Source organism: Notechis scutatus, chromosome 6 (assembly GCF_049901735.1).
Source record: "Notechis scutatus isolate UNSWTSFEM ecotype Mainland chromosome 6, rNotScu1.2, whole genome shotgun sequence".
Classification (NCBI taxonomy): domain Eukaryota; kingdom Metazoa; phylum Chordata; class Lepidosauria; order Squamata; family Elapidae; genus Notechis; species Notechis scutatus.
In genome coordinates, this window is record NC_142014.1 from 20377690 (window position 1) to 20391220 (window position 13531).

The 13531-nt window shown below is 37.0% G+C and overlaps 1 protein-coding gene across 3 annotated transcripts in view; it reads right to left on the minus strand.

The window, feature by feature from the left end:
- ARFGAP3 (ARF GTPase activating protein 3) overlaps window positions 1-13531 on the minus strand; it is a 33410-nt gene that overhangs the window by 17591 nt on the left and 2288 nt on the right. For 2 of the 3 annotated variants that reach the window (XM_087969454.1, XM_026677626.2), the window contains exons 2-8: window positions 10897-11015; window positions 8087-8159; window positions 5046-5177; window positions 3950-4033; window positions 1292-1373; window positions 779-838; window positions 28-72 (exon numbers count right to left, since the gene is read on the minus strand). In XM_087969454.1, coding sequence (XP_087825580.1) covers window positions 28-72; window positions 779-838; window positions 1292-1373; window positions 3950-4033; window positions 5046-5177; window positions 8087-8159; window positions 10897-11015 — 595 coding nt within the window. The remainder of the gene's footprint in view (window positions 1-27; window positions 73-778; window positions 839-1291; window positions 1374-3949; window positions 4034-5045; window positions 5178-8086; window positions 8160-10896; window positions 11016-13531) is intronic. The other variant, XM_026677627.2, reaches the window with a different exon arrangement.

The window sequence follows — 13531 nt, forward strand, 5'->3', positions numbered from 1 at the left end:
AACAGGATAACTAAAACATCCAGTCACCTTTGTTAGGTGCCGTGCCTGAAGTATTTACCTTCTCCAAGTTGGCTAAAATAAGAGATAAAAAATATGTATCACTAACTAAACAAACATATGCATTTATACAAGAATGCAGCTGTATTGATTCTAAGAGCCAATTTACCAAACTCCCCCTCACCCACACCCCAAGAAATAGCATATGGTCCTGATGTGTGGGAGTTGTACCATTTCAGAATGAAGGAAGAAACAATTTAAATTTCTCCATCTTGCCGGATATATGCCGATAACAAGGTTAGCATATTTCTGATCTCCTGAAGGAAGTGTGTCTTTATTCTGTTTGTTCATTTAAATTTTATATAGCTTAAACGTGGATGCAGCATGTCAACTGAAAAACTAACATCAGGAATGAAGACTCAGAATACTCTAAGTGGAAAGATATTTCTGGCTGAACTGCAAAAATTCCATATGGAATATTCAGAATCGTGGCTCTATTATATGATGCTAGTCACTACATCCTCAAATAAAAACAGCTACAAGTAAGCCAGATGCTATCAGAAGAAAGTTGTGTTCTAAAACATGTCTCAGTAATATATGTGTGGCAATAATGTATAAATCTGACTCATGGCATCTTCTGAACTCTAGTAATAGTTAGCTGTTGAGGGCTAGGATAATTATTACGATGAAATTGCTGACAAGTCAACGTATGATTTGTACTGTTTTATCCATCCTGCTACATATGTAGGCATTCAGATATCGTTTCTTCTGTACTGTTTACCTAAAGAAGCTTCAGGCGATACACTAAGATAATCAACACTCGGTCCATGTTCTGGATCTTCTAGAAATATAAAAAAAAACAGCAAATATATAAATGTTAAAGATTAATACAGTTCTAAATCCTTGATTCATGTACAGTCAATTCAACTTCCTGTTTTCCCAGTTAGTCAACTTCCATTCATACCTATTTGAATTAAAGACAGTCGCAGTATGCTGAACATTTATCCGGATCTGAACTGATTATAATAGGTAAATTTAAAGCATATATATTTTTATCAGATGCAGTCATATTTGTAGAAGTTTTCATGTGTGACAATAACTGGCATGGGTTATAAAGCAGCAAAACTCATCTAGTTTTGCGTAAGTAGTTTAGTATATGTTTTTAAAAGCATTACAACTGATAAAAGCTATTTGTCCAACAATCTTATAAAAACACAATCAACAGGATTTAGGAATTTTTACATATTCGCTACATTTTGTCACACATTTTAGAAATGAAGTTGATCAACTATACCGTCTTTGCTTTCTGAATTATTTTCTGAATAATTCTGCTGTGGATTAATTGTTTCCTGTAGTGATGATTTCTGGTCAATAACCTACAAAAAAAAGGGGGGGTGGGAATCCAAGTTATTAGCAATGTTGAAGTCCAAAGAATTATTAAGCCCACCAGAATTAGTTTAGGTACAGATTATTTTTCATGTATATAAGATATTAAGATATTATATGTTAAGATGTTTTTCTGACATCTCATTCAGAAATACAGCTGAAAAATTATATGAATGAATCATGAGGAAGTTTTAGTTTCAAGTCCCAGGTAGCAGGGGGTAGTCAAATATTTTACTATCAATTTGCATGTACAAAAAATACATTTAGTCTGTAAGATTTCTTCTAACCCAAATTAAATGGATTTGTATTCAATCAGAATTATATTGGCTTTAGTGAGCACGTGAAGATAGACCGGGCAGGGGCCTGACAGGGAATTCAACTGAGAAGAAACAGGACAAGGAGAGGGGAGACAGCAGAAGAGCTAGGAAGGTGGAAGGGTTGCTGATTGTTCTTGGAGTGATACTCACTGCTCACTGTGTGACAGATATTGCTTGTTGCTGACCTAGATCTAAGCTAGGTTCAGGGGACAAATAAAGCAGCCAACTTTTCAGTGAGCAAGCTTAAAGAGTGAACAAACAGGATCTTTTTTTTTTTTTTTTTTTGCATGAAGATAAACAGAATTTCTTTTATGGCCTGCAGAAAATGTGTCGTGTTTTGCTTTCCTTGCACAGACAGAATTTCTATATGCTATATATGAAGGCTGATTGCTCTCCTGGAAGAGGAGGTAAAGCATCCTGAGGCAAAGCTGGTCATCTTCTATTTTATCAGGGAAAATGGTGAAATCTTGGATCAGATACAGGAAGCCCCTGAAGAGGGAAAATTGCATCAAGGAATTTCCCAGGACGAAGAAGGTAGTCAAATGAAAACAATGACAAGGAGGAGGAGGAATGTGATGTATGGGTGTATGGGTGGGTGTGTATGTGTATGGGTGAATGTGATGTGTGGGTGTATGGGTGGGATTAGAGAACAAATGAAAGTATACAATATCATCCAGAGAGTAAAAGAATGGAAATGGAAATGGGCTGATCACACAGGAAGAAGAACTGATGGCAGGTAGACCAAAGCAGTCATAGAATGGATCCCACTTGATAAAAACCGTCCATGAAAGAGACCTAAAACAAGATGGATTGACAGCATCAGCAAGTACTGTGGGCCCAGTTGGCAAGATGAGGAGGAGGAGGAGGAGGATAGGCATTTAAAAAATAATTACAGATTTGTCAAAAATAAGTTAGGCCAAGCGACTATCTCTAATATGACCATGGGATTGTGATGGACTTAGCATATTTTGATTTCAGCGAAGCATCCAATAAATTCCCCATTAGGTCTACTGGCAACATGTGAATTAGAATGTTACTACCACTAGATGAAAATGAGATGGCTGAACAACTGTAACCAATGGATTTGTTCTGACCCAAACCCTTGTCCAATAAAACCAACACAAACCAAAAGGAACAGAAACCTTTTAATAATTCTTACGAATCCCCGGTTAAAAGGCTGCTGCAAACTAATTAACTTTGATAAGCACGAGCCTCGCCAAAACTGTGCAAGGCTGCCAAGAATAACAGGTTACCTAGAAATATTCTACAACACAAGAGTCTTCAAATACCAACTAAAATACTGCAATGTTCACAAGTCTCGAGTTTCAAAATGTCTTTGCTTCCTACAAAGAACGTCCAATTCACAGCTGGCTTTTATCTTCTTGAAGAAGGGGTCATTACCTTGCAGCCTTACTCCTGAGTCGCCTGTGCTGCTGCAGCTGCTCTTTCCTGCAAGCAGCCCTGCGAGCACGCACACTTGGCACAGGCTCCTCGGGAACCTCCTCATCACTGCTGCCAGCCCCCACAATCTCTGAAGGCAGCAGTACATTCTCTAATGGTCCTGGCCCCTCATCTGAGTCCTCGCTCTCCTCAGCCGTCCGCACCTGCTGCTGGCTAACCACAACAGGATTAAGCTGGAAGGTGTTGGGTTGTTTATCACAGAACTTTGTTCTAGGCCAGAGGTCAGGAACTATGGCTGGCTCAAGAATACTGGGAGTTGAAGTCCACAAGTCATAAAAGGGCCATAATTCCTCAGCCCTGTTCTAGGCTTTGTATTACTCAATATAAGATTCAGGAGGGTCTGGAAATCAGCACAAAGAATTTTAGTGGGGTCAATGTCACTTCGACAGGAAGAATCAAAGGGATAAGCATAGGATTAGAGACCACCCTGGACAGGAGTACTTACTGTTCCTTTTTATTCTAAATTGAATAGAACGTACCTAGGCTATAGTGTACTGTTTTAGAAAGGGCAATGATGAATTAAAACCTGTCCAAGATGACCAAGAGGCTGAAAGGAAATAACGTAAGAAAAACTGCTAGACACATTTATTTATTTAACCTGGAAAAGACTTTGGGGAGACATGATCAACTTTCAGCATTTTACTGTGACGTATAGGAATATAACAGGGGTAAACCAATATTTCGGGTGCCACTGAGACATCTCTATTGATGTCCACACTAGCTTACCTCCTATCATTCACATATAGGTAAAATTCCATGAAATTAAAAACTTTTCATTTATTCTATACCCAAGTAGAGCTATGAGAGGCGAAGAAGTCCTCTTCTTTCTCTTGAGGTGATAAAGGAGGGGCTCCGGAGCCATCTATCCATAACTAAAATGCACAATAACATAAACACAAGTGAGAAGTTTTCCAGGATTCTTTGCTTTTCTTTTTGTTTAAAGTGCTTGCACTACATTTTTCATCTGTTTCCTAATGCAGAAAAAAAAGTATTGTTCTACCGGTTTTCTGAAACCATTACACAATACTGGACAAATTGGCTGTGAACAAGATGAAATTGCTGATGCTTTTAATTATAAAGCTTTTTGGATTAAATTCGGAAAAGGTGTTCTGGAGTGCACTCATTACCGAGAATCCTTGACTTACAAATATTCATTTAGTGATTGTTCAAAGTTACAACAGCAGTAGAAAAGAGTGACTTGTGGCTATTTTTCCACATGTATGACTGTTGCAGCACCCCCATGACTATGTGATCAAAATTTAGGCTCCTTGCAACTGACATGTATTTATTATGATGGTTGCAGTGTCCTGCTCCATGTGACCTTCTGACAAGACAAGCAGAGTCAATGGGATAACCAGATGCACTGAACAACTGTTTTACCAACTTAACAACTGTAGTGATTCATTTAACATCCCTGGCAAGAAAGGCTGTAAAATGGGGGCAAAACTCATTGAACTATATTGCCTAGCAACAGAGATTTGGGGCTTAATTGTGTTGTATATCAAGGGTTCCTTAATGCAGACGCACTTCTGCCCAGGATCTCAGCCCCAACAATTAGGCTCAATCATTTCAGTCAAATGCAACTGTTTTTGCAAATTACTGGTAGGGATCCAACAAAGGGTATGAACACTGCCGTACAACAAGAACAGTATGGTATATTTTATCTTTGCATATGAACTGGTTATAATAAGCAGAAAAGCAAAGATTGAAAGATAATAGTATTGATATTGAAAATACAATATGCTTTCTCTTTTCAAATTACCTGCAACATTTTGATATATATGAATACCATGATACAATACCATATCATTTTAGCTTTATAAACATTAAGATGACTGAAAAACACAAAATCAGTAAGCACTGTAAAATATGTACATTACTTACATCTGTGCCATATTTCCGTGTTGCCTGAGTTGCAAGAAATCTAATCTTGTCTCTGTAGAGCTGTGCAGCACGACTGCTATACTTGGCATTGGTATCATTTGTGGCGCAACCATGCTGATGAAAGAATGCAGACTAAAAAGAAAACACCGAGAAGATATTGTTTTTTAAAAGTCCTCAATGTCATTGCTGACTAGTTCATTTTTCAGAACAATACAAAATAGCAGAGATGGGAGAGACCTTGGAGGTCTTTTGGTCCAACCCCCTGCTCCCTCTCACCATCTATTCTATAGACCTCTGCATTTGGTTTTTCTTGCCTAAGTACAAAGTCTTACTTTTCTCAGAATGGAGTTTGTTAGATAGGGCCAAAGAATTTAGGCCCTTGAACTCTGGTGTTGGAGAAGACTCCTATGAGTCCCTTGGACTGCAAGGTGATCAAACCGGTCACTCCTAGAGATCAACCCTGACTGCTCTTTAGAAGGCCAGCTCCTGAAGATGAAACTCAAATACTTTGGCCACCTAATGAGAAGGAAAGACTCACTGGAGAAGAGCCTAATGCTGGGAACGATTGAGGGCAATAGAAGAAGGGGACGACGGAGAATGAAGTGGCTGGATGGAGTCACTGAAGCAGTAGGCGTGAGCTTAAATGGACTCTGGGGGATGGTAGAGGACAGGAAGACCTGGAGGAATGTTGTCCATGGAGTCGCAATGGGTCGGACACGACTTCACAAGTAACAACAACAGATAGGGCCCAGTGTTCAAGTCTGTCAAGATCCTTTTGGATCTTGAGCCTCTCTTCTAAAGTGATTGCTATTCCCCCACCAGCTTGGTGTCATCCACAAATTTGATGAATTCCAGTTTTATCCCTGCATCTCAACCATTTGTGAAGATGTTGAAGAGTAGTGGGCCTAAGACAGAACCCCACTGCATCCTTCCATCCATGTCAATGTAGTTCCATTGAGGACTACACATGGAGTGTGATTGGTCAGCCAGTTACAAATTCAGCAGGTGGCGATCTGTCTATGCCACATTTTGCTATCTTACTGAGAGGTAGCCTGTGGTCAAATGCTTTACTGAAGTCCAAGTATACTATATCCACATTTCCTCGGTTCGTTAATTTAGTTATTTTATCAAAGAAAGCAATATGGTTTGTTTGGCATGACCTGCTTTTAAGAATTCGTGCTGACTTCTAATAATCAGCTTTTTCATTTCTAGGTGCCCACAAATCAGCTGCTTGATTTTCTTTTCCAGGATCTCCCCAGGTATTGATGTCAGGCTAATTGGTCTCTAGTTTCCTGGGTCCACTTTGCCCTTTTTGAAGATTGGAACCACATCAACTCTTTTCCAATCCTATGGTAATTTCCCCAGTGGTCTAGGATTTTTGAAATATATTGTCCAGTGGTTCCAAAATCATGTCTGCCAGCTCATTTTTGTTATTTTTTCCAGTTCCTTCTCTTCTCTTCTGCTGCCTCCAGGTACTGCCATGTTCACTATCCATACGTCTTTATTTCTTATAGACAATGATTAAGTTTTGCATGTACTAGCTTTTTTGGCTGTTGCTACAAACTGGTGGCTGATATTCAAGTGATTGTCCACTAGTATTCCAAGGTCCATCTCACCAGGTTTCATCTTGATCCAGGTTTCGCCTAATCTGTACTTGTATCTTTGGTTTTTCCTACCTAGGTGTAAAACCTTGCTTTTCTTATCTGATTTACAGCAGTAGCTCTAATTGTGATTGTTAGGTAAATGCTGCATTTACCTAACATGACATCATATGATTGCCATTGTGATCTGCCAGCTTCCTCACTGACTTTGCTTATTTATGGAAGGCCAGCAATGAAGATTGCAAATGGCAATTAGGTAACCATAGGAGGTGATTATGACCCCAGGACACTGCAACTGTTATAAATATGAGTCAGTTGCCAAGCATTTGATCATGTGACCATGGAAATGCTGCAATGGCCGTAAGTGTGATAAATGGTCATAAGTCACTTTTTTCAGTGCCACTGTAACTTTGAATACTCACTGAAAAATTTAAGTCGAGGACAACCTGTAATTTTGAGCCTGGTCATTGGTGTCTTAAGAATTCTGGGTTGATTTATTCTATAATCCAATTCATTATTTTCTTGGCTATCCTTGGTATCTCAGGAGTCTACTTCATCAAGACTGTTTTAAAGAATAGACTAGACTAGACTAGAATAGGTACTTTGGAGTCTTCTAGTCCAACCTCGTACTCAGGCAGGAAACCCTACACCATTTCAGACAAATGGTTATCTAATATCTTCTTTAAAATTTCCAGTGCTGGAGCATTTACAACTTCTGGAGGCAAGTTGTTCCACAGATTAATTGTTCTGTCGGGAAATTTCTCCTTAGTTCTCGATTGCTTCTCTCTTTGATTAGTTTCCACCCATTGCTTCTTAGCCTGCCTTCTGGTGCTTTGGAGAAAAGCTTGACTCCCTCTTCTTTCTGGAAGCCCCTGAGATATTGGAACACTGCTATCATATCATTCCTAGTCCTTCTTTTCATTGAACTAGACATACCCAGTTTCTTTGCTAATATAAAATGTCATGGGAAAAACTACTGCCTGGATTATTCTGGTGCAGTAACTGAATATCTCATCTTTCATTTGGCTTAAAGGTAGATTTCCTGAAACCAGTGGGATTTAGACATGATCAACTCCCATTGTTTTCTAAAATGTCTATTCATTTATCAGGGTCCTATGCATACTAAGATTTTTATGAGTTACATTTTGTATATTTTCTATCCTTTTATATAAGTACAAGAGATGCTCAGAGCAACTAACAGGCAATTGAGTGGAGCAATCTTGAAAGTCAAAGAAACAAATTGAATAAGAAGCCAGAACTATCTTATTCATTTATTTCTCTGGTTTTCAAGATTGTGAAGGCATATCTGGCAGTTATATTGAAGGATGGAAAATGCATGAAATGTAATTCATAATATGCATAGAATCCTGATAAATCAGTTAATAATTACTGATTCCTAGAAACCAGGGGAAAAAACCAAGCACGTTTCAATGTACTTACAGCATTTGCATTTCCTCCAACTTGCATGCACCTCAACTGAAACCATGACCAGTTTGAGTCTAATTCTGTAGATCTAAAACCAAAAAATAGAAGTAATTTATGAAGAACCATTTAATACCAATAGCAATAGCACTTAGGCTTATATATCGCTTCACAGTGCTATACAGCCCTCTCTAAGCAGTTTACAGAGTCAGCATGGTACCCCCCAACAATCTGGATCCTTACTGACCTTGGAAGGATGGAGTCAATCTTGAGCCAGTGAGACTCCAACTGCCGAACTGCTGACAGTCGGCAGTCAGCAGAATTATCCTGCAATACTGCATACTAACCACTGCGCCACCACAGCTCTTTTTTTGAAAAACAACAACCAAGCAGCATATATTTTGAAATGCACCAAAAGCAACAAGGAGGCTTGGGGGCATGTTAGAAGTAAAACAAAAGCCGAAGAGGATACAGACCCATTGAAAAAACAAGGTAGTTAATTCTAATGAGCCATGGTGAGAAGATAGAACTTTTTAACTTTTTAATTTTTCAACTTCTCACGGAAAGGAAATGGAGGGCTAGCTCGTGGGGAGAGGAAGGAGAAGGGCCTAGGAAACTCTCTGCTTGAGATCTATACAGAACAGGTTCCTCAAACACGATCAAATAATATGTGAGTACTTGGATAGGCATGTTACAATTAACTGGAGTTAACAATTCATGCCAAACCAACTTATCTTTCTTAGGTAGAATTACTAAATCAGTAAATTAGGAGAATATCAAAGACAATACATATGGATTATACCAAAGTTTTTAAGATAATGCCTCAAGGTATTTTTCTTCATAAAATGATAAAGCATGGGCCAAGTGCACTACTTAGTATTAGATGTACTCATAAATGAGTGAATGATCACACCTAAGAATACTCTTCAACCTAAAAGGAACTTATGTGGAATGACTTAGGTCAACATTTTTAGCAATGTTTTGGATGAGAAGGTCAAGGAGGATAGATGACACAAAATTAGGAAAGGCAAATTGTTTAGATTATTATAATGAAATATGGTTATTCTTTATTGAAACCATTGTAGCGATGCAATATAGATATTTGAAAACCACCCAGAAGCACTTAAGTAAGATGGGTGATGTAAAAATTTAATGAACGAACAAATAACATAGAACTCTATATACTTATATACACAAAGAAAATTTATATTGTGATTATTTTGTTCTTTTTTCTTTCTTTTTTCTACCATTTTTCTTTACTCCATTTAGTTAAATAAACAAAAACCATGAAACAAGATCCAAGAAGTTCTAGAGTAGCTTGGAGTGAAAGGAGTAGAATGGAATTTGACATAAATAATTTAAAGTTCTGTATCTTTGATAGGAAAAATGTAATGCTCTGGGTATCCTTGTAAACACAAATTTAATATTAAATCAGTAGTGTGATGCTTTTACTAAAAACAACCACTATCGGCATATATTAACAGAAATATAAGTCCACATCATAGAAAAAAATGGTTCCACTCCATTTTGCTTTTGTCAGATTTTATTTGGAATACTGTGTCCAGTACTAAACACCATAGTTGAAAAAGGACAATTACAGATTAGGACAAGTTCAGAAGAGGATTTCCCAGCTGGTAAACAGCCCGGAAATCAAGCTCTATATGGAATGGTTAAGGCAAGGGTCTTCAAACTTGGCAAGTTTAAGACTTGTGGACTTCAACTCCCAGAATTCCTGAGCTAATATGACTGGAGGAGGAATTCTGGGAGCTGAAATCCATAAGTCTTAAAGCTGTCAAGTTTGAAGACCCCTGGGTTAAGGATTTGGGAGGAAAAAATTTTTACTTCTGCTTATTGCAAATCTCACCAGGCTCAAGGTTGACTCAGCCTTCCATCCTTCCGAGGTGGGTAAAATGAGGACCCAAATTGTTGGGGACATTATGCTGACTCTGTAAACCACTTAGAGAGTGCTATAAAGCACTATAAAGCGGTATATAAGTCTAAGTGCTATTGCTATAAGGAATCAAGCATCTCCTTCCGAATGCTTGTTGCATGGATTTTTGAAAATACTGTGAGCCAGGAAAAATATAAGATATGCAAAAAGCATTACTGGCACAAGAAACAAATTAAATAATATTCAACGATGGAGAGCCAATGAATTACTGAAAATGTTTTAAAAGCTATATAGTCAAGTGTAGAACAATCGCCCAATGAGTATGTCAATATTCAACTTTACAGGAGTTGGATTGTCAAACAAAAATAGCCAATCTTGGGAAAGCTACTGCTCTATTTGATATATAACCTTCATCCATTTTAGTTGGAAATGAGTATAGGATTGTTCTTTATCAGATCTGCAGAACAATACTCACAGTAAAGTTGAAGATATTTTAAATGATGAACTGCAAAAGAGTTAAGGCATAAAGCCCTAAGACATAATAGAAGAGCTACAATTGATATTAGATACCAGTATAGCTAACAAATCATGCAACTATTTTAAGAAGAAAAACAAAAGCTATGGGAAACATGTATGTCAGACTGACCAAAATCAGCTTAAATGTTAACCAAAGTTTAGCTTGAAAATGAAATTTTCATCTGATACTCTATATTTTGAAATTCATGTAAGATATACTTTCATGAAAGATGTGCCAGACTATTTCGACTTACTTTGTATCAGTGCACAATCAAGACAACTAACAGAAACAAGAGACAGTTTCGAACCAAGAAGCATCTTTTCTACAAGATGAGGAAATATATATGTACATATAGATACAAAAACTAAGGAAAATATCCCCCAAGAATGAACCACATGCATTACTAAATGAATTGCTTACCGAATGAAACTCAAGTGAACTCCAAGTGAGCGATGAGTCCCAGAGCAGTCAATACAGAGGAAAACTCCATATGTTATGCTGGCCCAGCTTGGATTTTTTGCTCCACAGTCAAAACATATCTAGAAAACAGCCACAATTTAATTGTTATTATTACCCAGCATACTTTTGTCTCCTAAATAAGTATGATCTGCAAAATGCACACAGAATGCAAATATCACTCATCAATTTAGCTGCTACTTAGGTAACATTAGCGAAATGTTATTTTTAAGAATTCAGATCAAATAAATGGAACTTAGGTCTAACTGAAAGTTATTTATTTATTCATTTGCATTCATTCATTCAATTTCTATAATGGTAGTTAAGTCCAAATAAAATCAAGGATAAGAAAGTTTAACAGACTGGATGTAGACCACTACAGGAATGCCCCGTTTGCCTATGGTGGCATAAAATCAGGAGTCTTGTAGCACCTTTTCCAACTAACAAGTTTTATTAAAATACTATAAGCTTTTGAATGCTGGGAAAGATGCTACAAGACTCTTGGTCCACTAAGATTTTTTAAACAATATGAAACACTTAATGTATTAAGTGAACCAACTGATTAACCTACCTACAGGGTTGTTTCTATTGCATAATGAGGTAAGGGAAGTAACAGAAATACTAAAATCTGACATCTAAGATTTGACATTTAAAATATTTAAATCTGATATTTAAAATATTTGTAACTTAACCGAACATATACAGGTAGCCCTTATTTAATGATTGCCTTGTTTAGTGACCATTTGAAGCTATGATAGTGATGAAAAAGTAACGTTAAGACCAATCTTCAAATTTACAACCTTCTGTAAAGGTCTGCAAAGCAAAGCTGAAATCAGGTGTTAAGCAGTTTCAATTAATGAAACAAGGGCTATCTATATAATTCAAGTGGCATGTATTTCTGATATTGCATCTCTTAGAAATTCCTAACAGGTGCACAGATAGATGGATACAGATACAGACATAAATGTTTGCAAATCAATAAATACAATAACAAACCTAACATATTCCTATGTTGTTTGCAAGAGAAATAATTCTAAAGTATTCAAACAATGACTTGAAATTTCAGGGAAGGCAAGAAGTTAATTAACCACCATGATTAACTGCAAGATTTCTCCAGTAAATTATGTATCTCTCTGATAATTAGACTGCAGGTCAGAAAAAAAATGAAAAGTATACCCAAAATTATTTGGGCTGCATTGAGTTCCCACTAACTTATAATGGATATAATGACTATAGTAATATAGGTAAGTCCTCCACTTACTACCATAATTGATCCTAAAATTTCTGGTGCTAAGTGAACATTTGTTAAGTGAATTTTGCCCATTTTATGACCTTTCTTGCCACAGTTAAGTGAATCACTGCAGTTGTTAAACATGGTTGTTAAGTGAATCTGGCTTCCCCATTGACTTTGCTTGTCAGAAGATCACAAAAGGGGATTACAGGACCCCAGAACACTGCAGCTGTCATAAATAGTGCCTGAATTTTGATGACATGACTATGGGGATGCTGCAATGGTCTTAAGTGTGAAAAAGTCATAAGTCACTTTTTTCAATGCCATTGTAATTTTGAACAGTCCCTAAATGAACTGTTGTAAGTCAAGCACTACCTGAACATACACAAAATAGGATTATGGTAAAACAACATATGGACTTAGATACACTGCTGCATCATGCTAGCTGTTCTTACTTTCCAATAACTGCATATGAACATATGTTTCAACCAACATTAAAATGGCACAGAACAGGAAGCCTTTACAGACCTTGGATTACTTCAAAAAGCAAAGCAGGGTAAACCTGATTAGCTCTTGGACACAAGACCATCACAGATCTCAAGGCTGTAAGCTAATGGGAAGTTAAATAATTCTTCAAACAGTTAGTGCCTGATCATTTTTGTACTGTGGCCCAGATAACGACATGTAATAGATTCATTTGGAATTGCATTTGAATGTAAGAAGATACTACTTTTATATAAGATACTATTTAAAGAACCTAATCAGAGTATCTTCCATAAAATAAGCATGTTTTTTCTATTTCTCAGCTCTCCATAGGCAGTTGATTGATCACTATGAATTTAGAAGACAAAAAAACCTCAGAGGCTTTTGGTTTGATCCTGCGTACTTCCCCGGTCTTTATTTGCTGGCATTTCTTTGAGAGCAACAATGAACATTTGAATCCCAAATGTTCCCTATTACTATAGCCCCTATACCTCGTTCCCAAACCAACTTGCATAAAATAACCTTGGTCTCAGAATCTAATGTATCCACATTTGCATTAAAATTCTGTTCAATGCTTAATTAAGAACTCATTCAACTAAATAAATTGATTTGCTCTGCTAGCTGCTGCCCTTTATTTCTTCATTTAAAGATGGCATTATATTCATACGAACTTGATTCATATACAGCATTTAGTACTTTGCTTAATTATTGGGAAAAAAATTCTGAAACACTCTCAAATGAGTGTGCTGCTTCAAAATTATTTTCATAGAATACAAGGGGATATAATTATTTGATACTTTAATAATCTAATAAAATTAATTTCTGTCTAAATATTCAGAAGCAAACAGAAATACCTTAAGATAAAATGGGACTGAGGCGTGCATT